Source organism: Episyrphus balteatus, chromosome 1 (genome assembly GCF_945859705.1).
Source record: "Episyrphus balteatus chromosome 1, idEpiBalt1.1, whole genome shotgun sequence".
Classification (NCBI taxonomy): Eukaryota; Metazoa; Arthropoda; class Insecta; order Diptera; family Syrphidae; genus Episyrphus; species Episyrphus balteatus.
Genome location: NC_079134.1, coordinates 70,711,140 through 70,732,310, shown reverse-complemented (window position 1 = coordinate 70,732,310; position 21,171 = coordinate 70,711,140). Strand labels below are relative to the sequence as shown.

Here is a 21,171-nt window from a genome sequence, read left to right as displayed (position 1 = left end):
TTTCAAGATTGTACAAGGATGTTTTTTAGTTTGCTAATTTTGAAAATCTCCATTTCGCGATTTGACCTTGAAAATCGCGGCTTGCGGACATGAGATTTTTCTAGACTTTTGAGGTATGGTATAGAATGGCAAAACGAAGTACATTCAACTGGTCTATTTGTTTTCTTGACAGGGACGTTGACGCTTGTGTTGATATGGTAACCAACATCATTAATATTGGGTTAAACAGTTTTGTGCCTCACAGAACAAAGAGCATCAGACCCAAAGTAAACTCTTGGTTTGACTCCAGTTGTAAGGATGCTATTAAGGTTAGAGAATCGTTTTTCCGCTTATATAAAGCAAACCGTTCTGAGGAAAACAGATTAAAATTCAAAGAAGCAAGAAATGCCTGTAATGCTCTGATTAAAAGAACCAAATTCTTACACGACCAAAAAATTAGAAGAAAAATTTTGGAGTGCCCTAAAGGCAGTAAAAACTTTTGCTAATTCGTTAAGAATATCAAGAATTCAACATCATCATCGGTTCCCACACTCATCTTCAATGATAACCCTGTTGTAAGGTCAATTGACAAAGCCAATTTGTTTGCTAAACAATTTGCAGCAAACTCCACCCTACCTAGAAGCAACATGAGTCCACCTGTACTTGAGAACGTAAGATTTTCTATGGGACAAATTCATTTTCGCACTCGTACAGTCGCTAGAGTACTCAAAGATCTCGACATTCATAAATCTGCAGGGCCCGATGGTATTTCACCCATTGTTTTGAAGAAATGCTTTTCCACATTGGCGAAACCCCTTCGTAACCTTTTTTATCTTTCTTATTCTTCAGGTCGTTTTCCAAGTGGATTGAAAAAAGCATTTGTTCAACCAATTATCAAGAAAGGCGAATCTTCATCACCATCTAATTACCGGCCAATCGCACTCACCTCCATTCTATCTAAGGTCATGGAAATATTAATTAATCGCCAGCTTAAAAAATATCTAGAAGAACGAAAGCTTATCAATGACCGTCAATACGGCTTTCGTTGCAACAGGTCCCCTGGTGATTTGATGGCATACCTTACCGAAAAATGGAATGAATCACTTCATCGTTTTGGCGAAAGTAAAGTTGTTCCGCTCGATATTTCAAAAGCCTTCGATAGAGTTTGGCATCAAGCTCTTTTATCAAAGTTGTGTGCTTTTGGCATCGATAATTTAGTCATTCAGTGGATTAGCGTTTATCTTTCTGACCGATCAATTCAAGTTGTTTTGGACGGTTTCAAATCCGATGTTCAAAAAATAAATGCTGGTGTTCCCCAAGGCTCTGTTCTGTCTCCAACTTTGTTTCTCGTGTTCATTAACGATCTATTGTCCCAAACCGCTAATCCACTCAATTGTTTCGCTGACGGCAGCACCCTAAGCTTTTCATACTTTTTTACAAATTCACACCCATCTTCTTTAAGTATTGAATTGCAACGAGAGAGTATGATAAACTCGTTAAATTCAGACTTAAACAGCATTTAAACATGGGGTATGAAAAATCGTGTGGATTTCAATGCATCTAAGACCCAAAGCTGTCTGTTGTCGCTAAAGAGAAATATTCCTCCCCTACCAATATCCATGAATTGTACATCAATCGAGGAAGCTCAAAAACTCTCGATCCTTGGTATGACGATAACAAATCACCTATTGTGGAACGAGCATTTATTAGATATTGCTAAAAATGCAGCGAAATGTTTCCTCAGGAGATGTAAAAAATTCTTTTCCCCTTCTGACCTGGCTACAATTTATAAGGCGTATATACGACCGAAGCTAGAGTACAACTCCCATATCTGGGCTGGAGCACCAAAAACATCATTAGCTCTTTTAGATAGGGTCCAGAACAGAGCAAAAAAACTGATTGGTGATAGGTCAATCTCGGAAACGTTTTTTTCCTTAGAACATCGTAGAAATGTCTCTTGCCTTTCATCGTTTTACGGCTATTTTTTTGGGTTGTGCTCTAGCGAAATAGCCAGTTGCATGCCTCCCTTAAAACAATTTTCCCGTAATACCCGCACCGCAAATTATGCCCATCGTTATACCCTTGAGCCAAACTTCGGACGAACCGTTAAGTATAGGGATTCTTTTTTTAGTCGAACTACACAAATTTGGAATTCCTTACCCAACTCTATTTTTCCTTCCCATTTCAATCTGCAAACATTTAAGACAAATGTACATCGTTATCTCCTACTTAATCCTATTTCTGTTTCCTAAACGCTCGCACTGTGTTAATAGCTTACATATAAAGGGTAGCCATAACCCCTTGAGTGCGCGTAAATTATATAAAAAAAAAAAAAAAAAATTGAGCAAAACAAATTTCTGTTAGCATTCATTCCGAGGTTAAACCCTTATTTGACTAGATTAATTGCAAAAAACTTACCTTTTCTAAATCCAAGATTCACTAACAAGGAGAGATTTTTGAATTCCAAATCTGTTGGTTCTCTTGGTGGCATGTTTGAAAAGGGTTCATCTTTTGTAGGACTTTTCATCTCATTATTTTCAGAACTCAAATAGATCTCACTTGTTTGAGTACTACGTTGAACAGAAGTTTTGGTTTCGATCGATGTCTTAGATATTTCATTATCGGTCTGGGTGTAATTTCTTATCAGTGGCGCTTTATTTTCAGTAAGAAATTTCTCCCTTGCTGCCAGCATTTTGATTTCGCAGATTAAAACACTTCTCTGCAAAGAATAAAAGAAATTAAATAAATTTGAATGACTATCTTATTAAATAAGATGTTATTTTCAAAAGCAAGACTTTTAACTTGCGATATATAGCCCTGTTCCATTGGAGGTGGTAGTCTACTAATAGTAGATGTTTTGGTTAACCTAGTACAGGGATGGCGAACCAATGGCACGCGTGCCATTGTTGGCACGCCATAAAATATTTCCGGCACGCCACCAATTAAGTAATTCAATTGCCATTTGAGCGACGTTCAACGATTTTCCCAGTAAAATTTTTCTTGAGATTGAAAAACTGTAAACTGAAGAACGGATTGAATTTACATGAAAAACCAAACGAAGTAAAATTAACTGAACAGTTTTTTATCGGTTATGTAATTAGGTTTTCACAAGTTAAAGAACTATCGGAAATGCTACTATGGACCCTGATAAGACATCCTTTGACAAACTTAACGTGTCTAAATTTTACTGGTAGGAAATTGAAGAAATTGAAATGTAGCTGAACGAATTTGTCCGATATCGACTCAAAAATTAGTCAAAACGAGGAAAGAGTTGGAATCAATCAAAGTAGAGAGGGTGGAGGGCAATACGGCAAACAATTCCAAATTAATGGAAACATGTAATTGGAAAAGTTGGAGATCTTGACAATATTTTTACCTACTTACGCCTGTGAGTCATAATTTGTCCAAATGAATAACAATAACAAGAATCGCTTAGAAGTATATTGTCAGATGATTCCAACTTTATCTTTCAGTTCAGCCTTCATTTTGCTTAAAATGACGAAACGTAGCCCTGATATAAACTACTTGGCATCGAGTTCACAACAAGAGAACTCATACTACAATATTTCTTTCACTTTTTATTTTTTGTTTCTTTGTTTTATTTTGTTGAGGTACATCTAAAAATTGAAAAGTAAAAAATTTCAAATTCATTTTTTTAAACTCAGTTTTTTCCGAACGTAAAATTTGAAACAATGATGCAGAAAGCTTATTTTTTGGTAACAATTCTTGTAGTGTTTTTCAAAAACAAATAGCGCTATAAAGAAATAATAATTTTGTAAATCTCCCACTTTTTGCAAAAAGTGACTATTTAGTTATACCTTTAATATGAAATTTTGTTTTTTTTTATTTAAACGAACTACAATAATAATCTGTTAGTTTAAAATTAATTATTTTTGCTTCTAGTGGTCACAAAAAAAACTTGATCAAAACTGTATGGCACGCCGAAGGCACCTCAAATAAATATTTTTTTTAAATGGCACGAGGCTCTAAAAAGGTTCGCCATCCCTGACCTAGTACTATCATCTACTCATGCTCATGCCAAGTAGATACGATTTATATTGAATTCGTTGAAAGTGAGTTTCATTGAAAGTCGCTAGTAAACTACCAGCAGTACTTTGCCACCTCCTAAAGGAACAGGGCTTATGTAAGTACTATAAGGCAAGGTTAGGATTCGTAAAAAAAAATTGAACTCGAGATAACAATTTTACATAACACTAGGATGATGGAAAATGCCAAAAAAGTGGGCCCGGAAATTCTGTCTGATTGTCTGTCTGTCTGTGTGTATACCTCGAGCTCAGCGCCACCGCACAGTGTGGGATTTCGCGAATTTAGCGGAATTTAATTCGAAAAATGACTTGTCTTGTTTGATGCCAAAACCGATTTTTCTTATAGCTAATAGATTGTAGAAAGTGATAACAAAAGCATTGTTAGGTGTGGATCATGTAAACAAAAAAAAAAAAACTTTGAAGTTGATGTTGGCGATTTTTATTCTGTTTATTTGAAGGAAGAGATTACTTTGCTCTTAATTTTGTCTCGTCCGTTTGGTGTGTGTTTTAATAAAAGTTTTATTGTTTTTATATTTCCTAAATATCAAAGTATAATTATGTAAATAATTTTTTATTTCACAGGGTGTTTCACATTTTTGTTTTGGTGATTTAAGTTAAAAAAAAATGTGTTTTTTTCGATTTTTGTACCTTTGTTAGAGCAAAACTTTAGTTATTCCGCGTTATTCCGCTAAGAGCCCGGTTTACCTATGGCTTGGCTTAATCATGGCCTTCTGCCGATAGCCGCCGGTTGTAATTTTTGAGCCCAGTTTAATCGTTTCATATTTTCAGGCAAAAGCGTCAGCTGTCGTCGTCGTCACAATGTTTTATTATTTTTACCATGCATAATTGAAATAATCAATTTATTTTATTTGTATAAATAGCGATCAGTTTTTTCAAAGTGCTCAAATGTGTTCTAGAAGTGATAGTGAAAACAGTGAAAGTTCCAGCAGTGTTTGTTCTTATAATCATTCTGAAGATGAAGATTACAAACAAGAAAGTGACAATTCGGGATCCAGTCATCGTGGACGACGACTCGCAGATTCATTCGGAAAAAGAAGAAGAAGTTCCGAATCGGGAGGAGTTAGAAGAATACGACGAAAGGTTGATTCCGAATACTCAAGCAGTCGAGGAAGCGGTAGTGATGGAGAAAACGACGAAAAGGAAGAGGAAAGCAACGGAAGATGCCAAAGAAGCCAAGAAATCGAAATTAGATGTGGACGCAGAGATGAGGAAGGCAACAACTTGCAGTCAAGACATAATGACTCATATGTCTCTGTTGTCACTGCTTCAAATAATATGGACCAAAGAATTCTTAATCCATTCGATTCCGATTATCGAGATTTTGACCTCACTCTCCTTGAAAGCGAAGATGTTCGAAGCCAAAAAGATACTTTATATGTTGACGGAATCCCTACTCTACGCACGTAAAGTGGTAATAGCCCAAAAGAAAGACTTATCCAGCTGTTCGCTTGAGAGTTTAGTGACCATGCTCTTAAACAGCGAGTGGTCCACGACGTTCTTGGAACCCAATATAACTCTGGAGACTTCCAACTGGATTACGGAGCAATTTGTCGAAAATTTGGAGGAGCCATCCTCATCATTGCGCATCATGGAAACCACATACACGTCATCCACGACTGCACCTACTCCAACAATTCATGCAGATGCTCTTTCTTCCAATGCCTCGAAGATAAAATCACTCGAAGATTCGCTCGACGAGTTATTCCAAGTTGGAAATACTCGCTACAGCACTGGGTCAATCTGTCAGTCTATTTGCAGAAAGACTCAAGGCAAATCTTATACTTTAACATCGCCCGGAGAACATGGATTCCAAGTCATGAAGTTAGATGTCTACGATTTTTCCAAGATTTGCAAGAAGCCGAAGACGGAATGGTGGAAGGAAGCCAATTATCGCTCGACATTCATCACACATTCTCCGTTGGATCCCAACTATCAATTGGTGATGAAATTGTTGGTGAATGCGACCAACAATATAAACAAAATACCGGAAGTAAAAAAAGAGGAAAGGGAGACAAAGTAATTGATTTTTTGAAACAACATCCAACAGCTCCAACCCATCACATTTTAAATACATCTATGTGGTTATCATCGGAATTCAGATTCTGGGATATTAATTCTACTTTAATAAAAAATTGTTTAAAAATTGTTAATAATTATATATAAATAATTTAACGTTTCAAGAATTATATATATATTTAAAATCAATTGAACCTCAAAATTTAATTTTTAATGCTCCAATTGGCAATTTATATGAATATTATTATTCTATAAGTGAATCAATTGAAATATTAGATCATTTATTAAATTTTCAATTTTATAATGATCAAGATAAAATTTATGAATTTTTAAAAGACCTTTATAATATTATTAACAAGGAAATACCTAAAAAAAATACAATTTTTATATTATCTCCTCCTAATGCTGGTAAAAACTTTTTTTTTGATACTTTTATTCATTATTGCTTAAATTTTGGACAAGTTGGTAATTTTAATAGATATTGTGCCTTTTCATTAATGGAGTGTGTTGATAAAAGGATAATACTTTGGAACGAACCATTATTGGAGCCTACAGCAACAGAAACTTTAAAAATGTTATTTGGAGGAGATACTGTAGCTGCTAAAGTAAAATATTCCAATGATGCTGTAATAATGAGGACGCCAGTTATTGTATTATCTAATAATGATGTCTTTCCGAATGACAGTGCATTTCGTTCAAGAATGTATACTTACAAATGGAGATCTTATAAAAAATTAAAAATGTATAATAAAAAACCAAATCCAATGTCAACTTATTATTTATTTAAAAAATATAATACATATTATAAAATAAAATTACAAATTTAAAAAATGTGTTTTTTTTATTACTTCAAAATCTTCACTATCGTCGTCGTCATGATTTTTTTTTAATATCTATTCTTCTATTTTCATCATCTGTGACACCAAATAAAGTTTGACCATCTGTATAACCTCTATCATAATTGGCACAAAAATTCGTTTCTAAAGGCCAGCTAACACTAAATCCTTTTCCAAATGCAGAAGTAATATTACATTTAATATCAATAGAACATTCAACTTTCCAATAACAAGCGCTATTTAAGTAACTTGTTGAATCTTTTGTTGGTTTTAATTGTGGTGTCGCTATAATTCCAACATGTAATTGCGGTTGTGTGTCATAGCCAAATCCTCCTCTTAATGGATGGTAAGTACCGTATGATTCAATAGTTCTTGCATAAATATCATTTATATTGTTTATAACAATTGGAATAGTTTCTTTTTGTCCCAAACCAATATCTCCTGATATAATTTTATTTCCAGTTCTAAAAAATTGAAGGACATGACTATGTGGTCTTGGTTTAATAGAATGATCTTTGTATTTACTTCTTGTATCAGGAACAAAATGTTCTTTACCTCTTTTAATAAAACCACTTTTTGGTTTATATTCATAATTAGCAATAGGAGTACCAATAGCTTGATTAATTAAGAATTGATGAACTTTTTCATCCATTCGAACACTTCCTTTATCATGTATAATATAATCTGGATATTTTTTATCATCTGGATTTTTTTCTCTATTCCATTCATAAACAAAATATTGTTCTATCGGTGTAGGTACACATAAAGCATTTGATGGAATATGTTTATAATATTTTTCGTATATTTCTTGTACAGAAATTTCTTTTGTCCCAATTACTTTCATTGGATCTGTTCCTGATGATGTATAACGTACATTTTTACCATACAATTTTTTATTTAAACCTTCTGCTACAAGTCCAATAAGAACATATTCTGACGTCGCTGTTCCCGAAATAGTAGATCCAACATCAAACGCAGTACGTGTTCCTAAAGGAGACACTTGACAAGTTACTTTTATAACTTCAGCTGTAGTTGGTAACATATTAAATTCTGCTTCACTTAGATAAAATGGAACAAAATCAACTGGTATTAATGCTAACTTACTTGATCTATTGTAGCTTCACCTTGTAAATTTTGAGTACTATATCCATAACTTATTAATATTCTGGATTTTGAAAAATGCATATAATTATTTGAACAAGGTGTACTTGGTCTTATCCATGTAATACCGGAAGCAGGGGAATTTCCACCTCCACTTGCCGTCGCACCCGCCCTTGCACCCGTATTCGGTCCACGACCTGAACCACTTTCTTGATCAATATTTTCCTGATCAACATCCACTTTTTAAAGCCGTATAATAATGACCTCCGTCTTTATATGCTTCATATATTTGTTTACTACTTGCTGCTTTTTGTTTAAATTCTGCAAAATTTCGATAACCGCCTTTATTTTCAGTATTTTTTATATTATTCCATTCCTGGGCAAAATGTTTTTCTCTTGCTGCATAAACTAGTTGCGGAAATGTTTTTGTTTTACCAGTCATACTTGGATAAGTAACACCAATAACACTTTCCAAACCATATTTCACTGATAATCCAATTATCCCGCTTAATTCAGCTAAACTTCCATTTTTTTTATAATCTTTTACAAATGCCGATATAGCTTTTCTATCAGCTTTTCTTATTTCTTTTTCTGTTGTTGCTAACTCGTATTCTAAGTCATGTACGTATGCGTATAATAAAACATTGTGACGACGACGACGACAGCTGACGCTTTTGCCTGAAAATATGCAACGATTAAACTGGGCTCAGAAATTACAACCGGCGGCTATCGGCCGAAGGCCATGATTAAGCCAAGCCATGGGTAGTAATTTCTGAGCCCAGTTTAATCGTTGCATATTTTCAGGCAAAAGCGTCAGCTGTCGTCGTCGTCGTCGTCGTCACAATGTTTTATTAAACAGGGCCAATAAACCGGTTTTTGGAAAAACCCGTTTTCGTTTTTTTTTTGCTTGATTTGACATAAAAAACAAAATTAAACCTAATTTGTCAACCAAAAAAAAAACTTTTCGAAGAAAATCCCTGAGCAAAGCTTTTTTTTAGTTTGATTTTGTTATAAGGCCCAATTTATTGACTCTCTATTAAACTTAAATCGCCATTAAAAAAGGGAATTTCAAAATTAAAAACTAAATTCGTTTAATTCAGTCTCTTTTAGAATTTTTTTGAAGTTTGGCATCATTAACTAATTGAGCATTAAATTTAAAAGTCGTTTTAGTTAAAACACCAAATACGACCTTTTAAGAGGGATTTTTAGAGCAAACGAAGGTTTTAAACAGGATTTCCATTAGCGTTAAATGTCATTTCATTTATTATTTTATTAAACAAAGTTTCAGTGTAAGCTAACAATTAAAAATGAATAAAACATGCATGTATATGGAAAAATGGGATGGTGAGAATGTGTTCAATCAATTTCATAAGACCAAAGTTTGGTAATTGATAATTTTGGTTTACAGAACAAAGGCACAATAAATTGGCCCTAAGAGTTCTTAACTCACTCTTAATAGGAGCTTTGAGGAATTTGTTAAGCTGAATATGAATGAAATGAATGAGAGAGGGAATGAATGTTTTGAGGGTTTTCACTTTTTTGTCTCGTCGGATCTTTTTTTTTGTTGGACGTTTTTTTGAAGCCAGTTTTTTTTCGGTTTTTCGGTTTTTTTGTAAAAACCGGTTTAAACAGCGAGGAAAAAAAAACCGAAAAAAACCGGTTGACCAAAGCAAAAAAACCGAAACCGGTTTAAACAGGCCGGTTTTTCCCATCCCTATCACTAAAAACTTAATACTGCTAAAATTGGATAATACAGGGTTTTCCAATAAGATTTGTTATTTTGAATAGCCCGCTATTTCGGTAGCTGTCGCTTTTGAAGCTGTAATTTTGACAAGTAGAAACTACGCCATTAATAAAAATGGAACGATACACGCTTCAATAACGCATTGAAATTATTAAAATTCACTTATGAAAATGATCCGGAATTTCATCGAAAAATCATCTTGACTGATGAGGTCCATTTCGACCTCGGAGGCTACGTCAACCAGCAAAACTGTCGCATCTGGGTCTCGGAAAACCCAAGAGTTATTGTTGAAAAGCCTCTATATCCTCAAAGTGTGACCGTTTGGTGCGGTTTATGGTCCGGCGGAGTCATTGGACATTGGACTCATCGGGTGTGACGCAAATGCACGTCATACTCTGTGGGGTAGTTCTGAGATCAATGAACGAGGTGAGTCTTTATTTGATTACAGTAGGTGGCCACATGATTATGCCCGATGAAAATTTTCACAAATTTTTTACGCTAAAAACTAATTTTGTTTAATTTTTCTGTACAGTAATTATTATTACTGCTTTCTACTATAACGCTAGAGTGTCACGTACTTCCTAAGTAAGAAAAATTAAAGAATAAACAGGCTTGGTAATTTTCCAGGGATGAATTCCACAAATAACGCTCTTTGGGGGTTTTTAGCGAAATGCTGCAGAAAACCTCATACCAACTGGTGGAAAAGCTTAGAGGTGAGTGGCTGAATCATTACAAGCACGGAACATAAGCTCATTCAGGTTGAAATAGAGTTCCCAAAAGAATACAGGCAGTTTTGCAACAAAAGGAAAACACACGAAATATTGAAAAAATGGTGGTCTCCTCTATCGTCATCAATTTTTTTGACTTTGTTTCTTTAAACAAAAAATTAGTATTGGCATAATGTTTTATACAACCTTACATTATGGCATTACTAATTTTTTTGTTTTTTTGTATTATTTTATCAGATTTTTCTTTTTTCAAAATATTTTTTGTTTTTATTTGTTTTTATTTTTCAATTTTCTCAAAAACTAGAAGACATAGAAACATATAGTTTTCACTGTTCGATAAGGAATTAATTGAGGCAGTTTTCTGTCTAAGTAATTTATTTACTAAAATTCACAGTCTGGACAAAAATAGTATAAAATGAGTTTTAAAAAAATTGTTTTCGCCTATTTTTAACTTTGATATCGATTATTTCAAAAACTATTGGCAATATTATATTGATTTAAAAATTAGAATCAAATGCACAATTTTGCCTTTTGGAAATGGTATCATTTATTACTGTTAGTGTTGCCGTTGTTTTCTAATAATTTTTTTTATTTTGATAATTTTTTTTAGAAAAATGCCCCTCCCACCTAAACGGGGGGAGATAGCCCCCCTCCCAAAGAAAAAAATGTTTGTATTGAGCTCCTCTACAAAAACACTTCATCAAATCCTGGCGCCCAACTTATCATACTACGTGCCGAAACAACATTTTTGTTCTATACCTAAAAGTTCGAATTTCTGTATCTGGGTTGAAATCGGAAAATTTTTTTTTCTAAGCCAATTTTGAAGTGATTATCATAAAAAATACCTCGATCAATTGGGAAATAGATATAGTTTTAGAATATATTTTTTTAATAGCATGTTGTTTTGAAAACATATACTTTAAATTGATGCCGAAGTTGGGCAAATGACAAAAAAAATTGAATTTTTGAACTTTGACATCTTATAAATTCTAAGTGGTTTAACCGAGTTACATGTTTTATACATTGTTAAAAAGGTATATTTATCTTCTATCAGAAACTGTAAAAAAATCGAAAATGGGTAAAAAATTGTCGAAGCTAAAATTTTTTCAATGGGTGAAGGTCCAAAAAACCGTTTTTTGCCCGTAACTCCAGATTTTGGGGGTGTTAGGGGATTTTCAAATACCGTTTCGTATTCAGTGCAACTAGCTCTACAAAACCTGATAGGTCTCCGCCCGAGTATATTTTAAAACCTCATTTTTGTAACACCGTGTAATTACTGTACAGAAAAAATAAAATAAAAATAGTTTTTAGCGTAAAAAATTTGTGAAAATTTTCATCGGTCATAATCATGTGGCCACCTACTGTATATCATTGAAAATAACCTATATCTCTGCAATAGAGGTACTACTCCAACCTTCACTTTCCCGAGTTCGGGAAATTATGAAGGATGGGAGGATGTACTAGACATTACCATTATAAACAACTACTCCAATCTGCAGGTAGAAAACTGGAGAGTATCCCCTTTAAAATCCTTTTCAGATCATAGTTGGATTCTCTTCCAACTCAAATTTGTATAATACTTTTGAAAGATCGATCTTTTGAAAGATCGATGATCACTGTCTTTAAAGTCTCGTGTCCGGCGAGACATAGCAGCAAAATATTTCCTCCTTGGTGGAATGAAGACTTGTCTAATCTGAGGAAGATGACTAGAACAATCTTCAACATCTGCCACAAATACAAATTCTATCAACCCTATAAAGATTGCTTAAAAGTCTATAAGCGTATTATAGCTTTAGCCAAAAAAGAAAGCTGGGAGGAATACTGTCATTCCATAGAAGATATAAAGGATTCCGCCAGGTTAAGCAAGGTTTTATCGAAAGAGCACTCTAATCCCTCGTTTCTTAAAAAGCCTGACGGATCCTGGACAATATCTCCAGCTGAATCCTTGGAACTACTAATGACTACTCACTTTCCGGGGTGTGTGGATAGCACCTCTGAAGTGAACATAAATCTCACCTTGCTATCAGTTACGACAGAGCGAGTAAACTCCTTGATAACAAGAGAAAATATAGCTTGGCTATTAACACTTTCTCTCCGTATAAATCCCCAGGCCCTGATGGTATTCTGCCTATTATGCTGCAAAATCAGCAAGAGATAGCAGTTCCATGGCTTGAAAAAATCTTTAAAGGCCGCCTTCTTCTTAATCATGTGCCCAAGTCTTGGAGACAAGTTAGCGTGGTTTTCATACCCAAAGTGGGCAAAAGAGGACATGAATCCGAGAAGGATTTCCGGCCAATAAGTTTAACATCTTTCTTACTTAAAACCTTAGAAAGAATCTTGAAAACTCATATCAGAGACAATTTCAAAAGATGTCCCTTAGCTAGTTCGCAGCACGCTTATATGAGGGGCAATTCTACGGAAACAGCCCTCCATGAAGTCGTTAGAACAATTGAGAACTCGATCCACTTTAAAGAATATACCCTAGTTACCTTCTTAGATGTAGAGGGAGCTTTTAACAATGTCCTTACCGAATCTATTCTCGAGGCCCTAGTGACTTTTGAAGTAGAAGACTACATCAGAAGTTGGATTATTTCAATGCTAAAAGAGAGAAGAATTCAAGCAAGTTTAGGAAATTCAAACTGTTTTAAGTGCGTCAACAGGGGTACGCCTCAGGGTGACGTTCTCTCCCCCTTTTATGGCTCCTTGTTATGAACAATATCCTAGTGAAGCTTGAGAGAAGTGGAGTGAAGGCAGTGGCATATGCGGATGATCTGGTTGTGCTTGTATCAGGAAAATTTTTACCCGTGATCAGCGAGATCACTGACACGGCTTTGAAAAAAGTTAGCAACTGGGCTACAAGCTGTGGCCTAGGAGTTAATCAAAGTAAAACGGAACTGATGCTTTTTACAACTAAAACCAAAATCCCTGCCTTCCCTCTACATCAGCTTAACGGCCAAATCTTATCACTTTCTTCTAGCGCAAAATATTTTGGTGTAATTTTGGAAACTAAACTGAGCTGGAAGCTAAATATAGAAGAGCGGGTTAAGAAGGCGAGCATTGCTTTCTATGCCTGCAGTAAAACCTTTGGGAAAAAATGGGGTCTTAAATCAAAAATGATTCTATGGACTTACACAGCGGTGGCACGACCCATTCTTACTTACGGCGCCATTGTTTGGTGGCCTGCACTGAATAAAGCACATAACATCAACAAACTTAAGAAAACCCAAAGAACAGCAAGCGTAGGGACGACTGGAGCCCTCCGGTCGTGCCCTACTGAGGCTCTTAACGTTCGCTTGCACCTTTTACCCATAGACCTTCATATAAAATACCAGGTCTCTTGTAGCGTTTTAAGGCTAAAAGAAACAGGCTGTTGGAAGGCAAAACCTTTTGGTCACAGTGACACAGCAAATTTAATACCATCGGATATGCTTCTGACACCCACGGACTACTGCACTCCTATTTTGAATACTGTAATGAATTGCAAGGTCAGCTTCCCGTCTAGATCGGACTGGGAAGAAGGTATTGTGACGAGAGACTTCGACTATAAAGCAATTGCTTCGGTCACGATATCCTCCAAATTAGTTCAGCAGTGCAGAGAGGAACTCTCATTGCTGAGTGGAAGCCTCACAATCACTCTCATCTGGATCCAAGGTCACAGTGGTTTTGAAGGCAATGAAAAGGCGGATGAACTGGCCAGGCAAGGATCGGCCCTTCATGAGTCACTAGCAGAAATAGTTAACATCCCCATGGGAGTCATGAAGGGCGATATCTTCTTAAAATACCTAACAAAAGCTAACAATAGGTGGCACAACTTGACTAGCTACAGCCATGGACAGAGAAATAGCACACCTAATGGAACAAACATTAAAACAAAAATTTCAGTCATAGTAAATGTTTTTAAAATATTTTTTTTTGCTGTGTTATGTTGGCAACCATTGAAACAACAATTAAAAATTTAATTTGGCCCGTTATCATCTATGGGTTTTTGTTGTTGCCTTTTTATGTCTTTTACAGCTTAATAAGGCATGGACAGAGAAATAGCACAGTTACTTTTTATGTCACAAATTTTCATTTGTTTCCCAAAAAACTTGTTCACTTTGATTGTTTTAGAAATATTAAGAAGGTTGATAAAAATTATGGGTCGTAACAAACATTGTTCTCCAGAAAAAAGGAGTTTAATCTTCGACTTAAGTGAACAAGGTAAGAATCCAACTGAAATATCGAAATTGTTGAAATGTTCAAGGAAAATGGTATACAACGCAATTAATTCGGTTAAAGCTGACCCTCAGTTAAAAGAAAAAAATAAAATTCGAAAGCCCCCTATCCGAAAAACTTCCACGCGTGTTGATAGGACCATGGTGCGAAAGAGTAATATCGATCCATTCAAATCATCCCGCATCATCATGACCGAAATCAACGAAGAATTCAACTTAAACATTTCAAGTAGGCTTGTAAGAAGGCGGCTCAATGATGCCCAAATCTTTGGATGCATCAGCAGAAAAAAACCGTTGCTATCCAAGAAGAACATCAAGGCTCGGTTGAATTTTGCGAAAACCCACCTTAGGAAAGATATACAATTCTGGAAAAGAGTTTTATGGAGCGATGAAACTAAGGTAAACCGCATCGGCCCTGATGGAAAAACATTTGTACATCGACCTAGAGGACAAGCCTACAATCCAAAGTATACTTTGAAGACGGTCAAACACGGTGGAGGCAGTCTGATGGTCTGGGGAGCGTTTTCATGGTTTGGTGTGGGTCCGTTGGTAAGAATAAATGGTACGATGGATAAATTTTCATATTTAAACATATTGAAAAACCATATGGAACCATTCACATTCGAGTCAATGCCAGTTAACTAGATTTTCATGCATGATAATGATCTAAAACATGCATCGGAAATCGTGAAGGAGTGGCTTACCAACGAATCTATCGATGTTTTGACTTGGCCGGCGCAAAGTCCGGATCTTAACCCAATAGAAAATCTATGGAATGATGTTAAGGGTAAGATCCGGCAGAAAAAATTCAAAAATTCGGAGGAACTTTGGGTTGGAGTTCAAGAAGCCTGGAATTCCATTCCCCAAAGTCGGTGCCAGAAGTTGGTGGAAAGTTTACCACGTAGATGTGAGGCGACTTTGAAAAATTTAGGTCGATCAACAAAATATTAGTTTGGTAAAAAAATAAAGTTGGAAACTACTTGTTTTTTCAGTAAAGTTTTGTTTTTCAACAGTTTTACCAATGTGTGCTATTTCACGTCCAGCAGAAAATACGACATCACAGTGTTTTTTAGATTTTTCAAACAACTACGAAGGAAATTACTTTAATTTTAAGCTTTATTAAGTTTGATTTCGCTTTTTTGTTAATTGTATACAAGAATATTTGGTTAATTTATTTATAAATAAAAAACTACATAATATTTTGAAAATAAACAAAAAGTGTGCTATTTCTCTGTCCATAGCTGTACGTCATATCCAGAAAAATCTGGCCCACCTATAATAAATCCAAAACACATGATCTAATCTCTAGACCCAGAAAAGAAATTAGCAGGATCGTTGCGGTATGTACGGGACATTGGCCGATAGGAGAACACGCAGCAAAGCTAGGTATTCCTTACAACACCTTTTGTCGCATTTGTTTGAATCAGCAGAAAAAAGAAACGGTTTTCCACTTCCTATGCCAATGTCCTGCCCTTGCTAGAAGTAGAGTGCTCTCTCTGGGCAGTGAATTTTTCAACGATATAAATAACATCTCAGAAACAAAGATCAAAGACTTGATCTCATTCGTCAATGCAACGAAGTGGTTTTAGGCTAGCCTAAACACTGGTATGTATTGAAATCACATTATTCCAATTAATCCATTTATAACTTATAGCAGGGGCGGATCCAGGATTTTTTTCTGGGGGGGCACAAGGGACGGATTGGCAAAAAAAAAACAGCAATAACAGTTAGAAATAAAGTGAAGTACCATACGACTGACTAACAAGCAGAAAATTTTAACCACCCACAGTGGTCTAAAACCTGGCCAAAAATATTTAGGCACATTTCCCACATCAAATAGGTACCAAATGACCAAAAAGTTATTCGGAAGGAAAAATTTTCATTTTCTTGTTACAGTAAAAGCCACTTAAGTGTTAACCCTCTTACTCCTGGATTAGCCGGAAGAAAAAAAATATAAAAAATCAGAAAATGCACGTACAATTCTGTGCTATATTAAAGTTAGTAATCTATTCTTTATTTAATTTTTTGTCTTAAGTTGTTTCACCAAATAGTTTTTGAGAAATTAAGTTTTAAAGATGAAATTTTGAAAAAAAAAAAATGTTTACGTTTTTTAATTGATTTTGTATAACATTTTGCAATATTATGGACATAATTATACCATTAGTTAATGCCCTAGTAGTTTTTAGTCAAATACTAAAGACTTCATTCTAATAAATATTAAAGTTCCTAAGAATAACAAAAAAAACTGAATCATACTTTTTTTGCCGGGAAACCCAGTTTTGTTTTTTTTATTTGCATTAACCTTTTATAACCCAAGGTCGTAAATTTAAAAATTAATAAGTCAATCGATTGGCCTTTATCTTTAATAAAACACGTATTTTTTAAAAATTCAATAAAGTCATTATTTACTTAGTTTTTTCGAAATTTTGGGAGTAAAAAAAAAAGTTTAAATAATTTATTTTCATATAAAAATGCAAAAATTCAAGCAAAATACTATCAAATATTAATTTTTAGGCACTTTCCCAAAATCCAAAAATAAAACCCCGTGGGGTTTACTAACAAAAACTATGTTTTTCTGAATTTCGTACTTTTTACTCAAATTAGCTTATTTTCAAAAAAAGCCCAACTTTCAACATTAACTGTCAATTAAAAACTATTGGTGCTATTTATTAGAAATTTGAAGTACTATTTCGATAAAGCAATGCTTAAAGATTATAATATTAGAAGCTTCAAAAGAAAAAAAAATATAGTTTGTAGAGCTTTTATGCAATCTTTTTCGGTTTGTTACAGAAATGTCACATGGGGCTACAAGGGGTTAAATTGTTTTATACCTCAAGAATATAGTGTTCAAATTGTAGGTCTCTTTGAGAATATTGTGTTCAAATTGTAGGTCTCTTTGAGAGCCAAATTGATCAAGTTATGAGTATTTTAATACATCCCTTAGGAACGTTTTAGTCTTTTAGTCCAGAGTTCAAAACTTTAAATCGTTATCCCCACAACTAATGTTTTCAACGCCGGTGCTCCTCATAACTTCAAAACTCCTGCACCGATTCTTTTGAAATTTGGAACACTATTTTTTTTACATATTTTTAGAGGTATCCCTGGAGAAATTTTCTCAATAAAATAATATTTATAAAAATCTATAAGTAAGGGTCGCTTTTGAGGAGTTTTTTTTCAAGGGGTCTTTATTTTCGGGGTGCAAACTTGGGCAAACTTCTGAAATGCAAGTTTGTTCTACATATCCAGCAGTTCTATAATATATAGTTTATGCAATTTTGTGACGTGTTCCGCTATTTTAAAATCACTAATGTTAAAAAAAACAACGAAAAAAGTGCAAATTTTTTAACCCCACTTTATGAAAAAATAGACTTGCATATACAACTATTTTTTCTATATCATTCAATGTCATTCGATGTCCATATCAAAATTTTTCACCAAAATCACTTTGAAAATTCACTTTTTTTTAAATCGAAAAAAAAATTCGTGTGTACCCAACAAAAAGCCGTTTATTTATTTGTGAGGTGGAGCTTTTCATGGGAAAGGGATGCAACAATCAACAAAATTCGCATTTTCAGCCAGAAATAGGCAAGAGTTTCACTCAAGTTCTTTCTGTTATTATTCATATATTTTTAAAACTCTTATAGTTTGATTTCCTTTAAGTATGAACTTTAAGTTCTGGGGGGGCACGTGCCCCCGTGCCCCCCCTGGATCCGCCTATGACTTATAGGTTTCACAAGTTTTGGTATCAAAACGGCGCATTCTGGGCTAATTGGGCCATCAAGCTAGGCTGCTTATGACCGCCATCTCTACCTACCTACCTACCATGGCCGAAATCGGATGGTATTGATCTGGACAACGTTTACTTTCAACAGGACGGCGCTACGTGCCACACAAGCATCGATCTTCTACGGGAAAAGTTTCCGGACCATGTTATCTCCCGAAGAGAGATTGTTATATTCCACAAAATTTTCAACACGAAAAATATACAAATATCTAAGGAAAAAAACTGGAATGAAGAAAATTTTTACAAAAGAAAAGATTTTGCCAGACGCAATCAAACAAGAACAAAAATGTATGTAATTATTCTCCACCACAAAAAAAAAAAAAAAATAAATTCCAAGAGCGATTGCCGTGGCAAACCAAAAAAAAAAGATACATACACAGACACACATGAAACCAATGCACCTATGCGTTGTCATCCTATAAAAAGAGAACAAAAAAATAAATAACAGAAACCACCCTCGGCTAAAAAATATTCTACAAAATATTAAATTCTTAAAGTCTTCATATTAAAAAAAATAACCTAAAAAAAGGAAAAAACGGGAATGCAAAAAAATCCTTTTACAAGAGGGAAGATCTGGTAGGACGAACTGGCAAAAAGTAAGAAAAAAATCTCCACCACAGTGATCGTCATCGGCACCGTTGCCGTAAGAAGCAAAACAAAATAAAAAAAAAAAAACAGAAGAAAGAAAACGAAAGAGATTCCATTTTTTTAAGGAATTCAATAGCTCTCGCAACATTTTGCAGCTAGCAACATGTTGATCACATACGACACTTCAAATTTTTGGTTTCGATAACTTCTATGGGATGCGATATCCTTGTATTCTATAATCTTTGCTATAACTGATAGCTATCCGATCCCCGAAATCAGCAATGGAAAGTACGAATCCGTTCGACTTCTATTGGATTGAAAAATGCACCATCCATTTTTCAACGAGCTCTAGATGACATTCTACGAGAACATATAGGCAAGATATGTTTCGTCTATATAGATGACATAGTAGTCTTTATCAAAGATGATAATTTCGTTAATTTATCAAAAATTTTCGAAACTCTTCAAAATGCAAATTTGAAAGTATAAATGGACAAATGTGAATTCCTTAAAGACAGCGTAGATTTCCTGGGATTCATCATATCTTCAGAAGGAATCAAGACATACCCCAAGAAAGCAGAAGCAATTGCCAATTTCCCATGTCCTATAACGCTTAAATACAAACAAGTTCCAGCTAAAAAATTATACACCTCGACAATGAAGCCCTTGAAGCGTTCCAGAAAATAAAAAAATCCCTTATCTCAGAAGATGTAAAAGAGTTCCATCTTACAACGGATGCTTCTTACGACGCTATAGGCGCAGTACTAGAACAAGAGGATAGACATATAACGTTTATCTCTCGAGTTCTTTCGCCATCCCAAGAAAATTAAGCAACCAATGGAAAAGAGATGTTGGCCATTATATGGGAACTTGATTCCCTCAGAAATTACCTATGCGGTTCAGCAGTTGTAACAATTTTCACCGACCATCAACCACTGACTTACGCTCTAAGCAATAAAAATTATAACCAAAAGCTTTAACGTTTTAAGAACATACTTGAAGAATACAAACATAAAATAAAATATAAACCCGGTAGAACCAACGTTGTAGCTGACGCTCTATCAAGACCACCAGTAGACAGCAATGTCAACACATTGACTATTACTCAACACAGTGATGAGAGTTCTAGTCAGAACCTCATTCAATTCGCAGACGAACCTGTAAATGTCTTCAAAAACCAGATCATCCTATCAGAAGGTACTGAAGCTTCTTACAAATTTAAATTATATTCCCAACATACCACCGACACACAATAATAGAACCAGAATTTTCTAAAGAAAAAATTATAAATTATATAGGACATCCTACAACGATACCTTAATCCATCTGTCATCAACGGCTTAAAGACAAGTGAAAGAATCTTAGGCCAAATTCAAGAAAGGAGAGTGGGCATTTTGGCCCATCGGTGTAACACATTGAGACATACATCAAATGAAAGGTCTCGATCATAAACAAAAAATACCAAGACTGGAAACTCGGCGGTCAACTGACGTTTGCCTACAAGCTGCGAGGTGTGGTGAATGTCGTGAACTTATCGTTGTGTTCGTGTCCGATGTGTGGTGAATGTCGTGAATCTATAAATGTGTGCGTGTTAACGTCATTTACCAACGTGGTGGCTTTCACATATATTCACAGACAACACTGTACACAAAAGGGTTTTGGGTTTTCCAGTCTTGGTATTTTTTGTTTATGGTCTCGATGAGTGTATTATTTTTTTGTATGGGCACAAGTCTGTATCTCGTGCAGGGAAAGTGCATTGGTGCATTTTATTTTCAAAAATGTATGTAATAAAATTCATAAAAGTATACATTTTGACTAGACGTTCGATAAAATTGTTTCAAAAACATTACAAAACTGTGTTGGAAGTTCAATTGGGCTATTCCATCACCAGTTTTCACCCATGACGCAATGCATTTTTCGTTTTTTAGAACACTTTTGTATGGGACGTGGCTCATTTGTTTAGATGCTCTATTGACTAGATTCAAAAACATAATAATAACGGTGTTCTGTTGGACTAATCCATCAACTGCTTTAATTTAAAAAAAAAATGCATTTATCGTTTTTTATAGATTGAAATGAAATAACAAAAAATGTTTGAGTAAGTATAAGAACTT

At 34.7% G+C, this 21,171-nt stretch overlaps 1 protein-coding gene across 3 annotated transcripts in view; it reads right to left on the bottom strand.

The window, feature by feature from the left end:
* Window positions 1-21,171, bottom strand: part of LOC129905979 (ATP-binding cassette sub-family G member 4) — a 212,316-nt gene that overhangs the window by 137,963 nt on the left and 53,182 nt on the right. For all 3 annotated transcript variants that reach the window (XM_055981609.1, XM_055981610.1, XM_055981611.1), the window contains exon 2: window positions 2,398-2,698. In XM_055981609.1, the coding sequence (XP_055837584.1) occupies window positions 2,398-2,671 (274 nt within the window). In that variant the 5' untranslated portion in view covers window positions 2,672-2,698. The remainder of the gene's footprint in view (window positions 1-2,397; window positions 2,699-21,171) is intronic.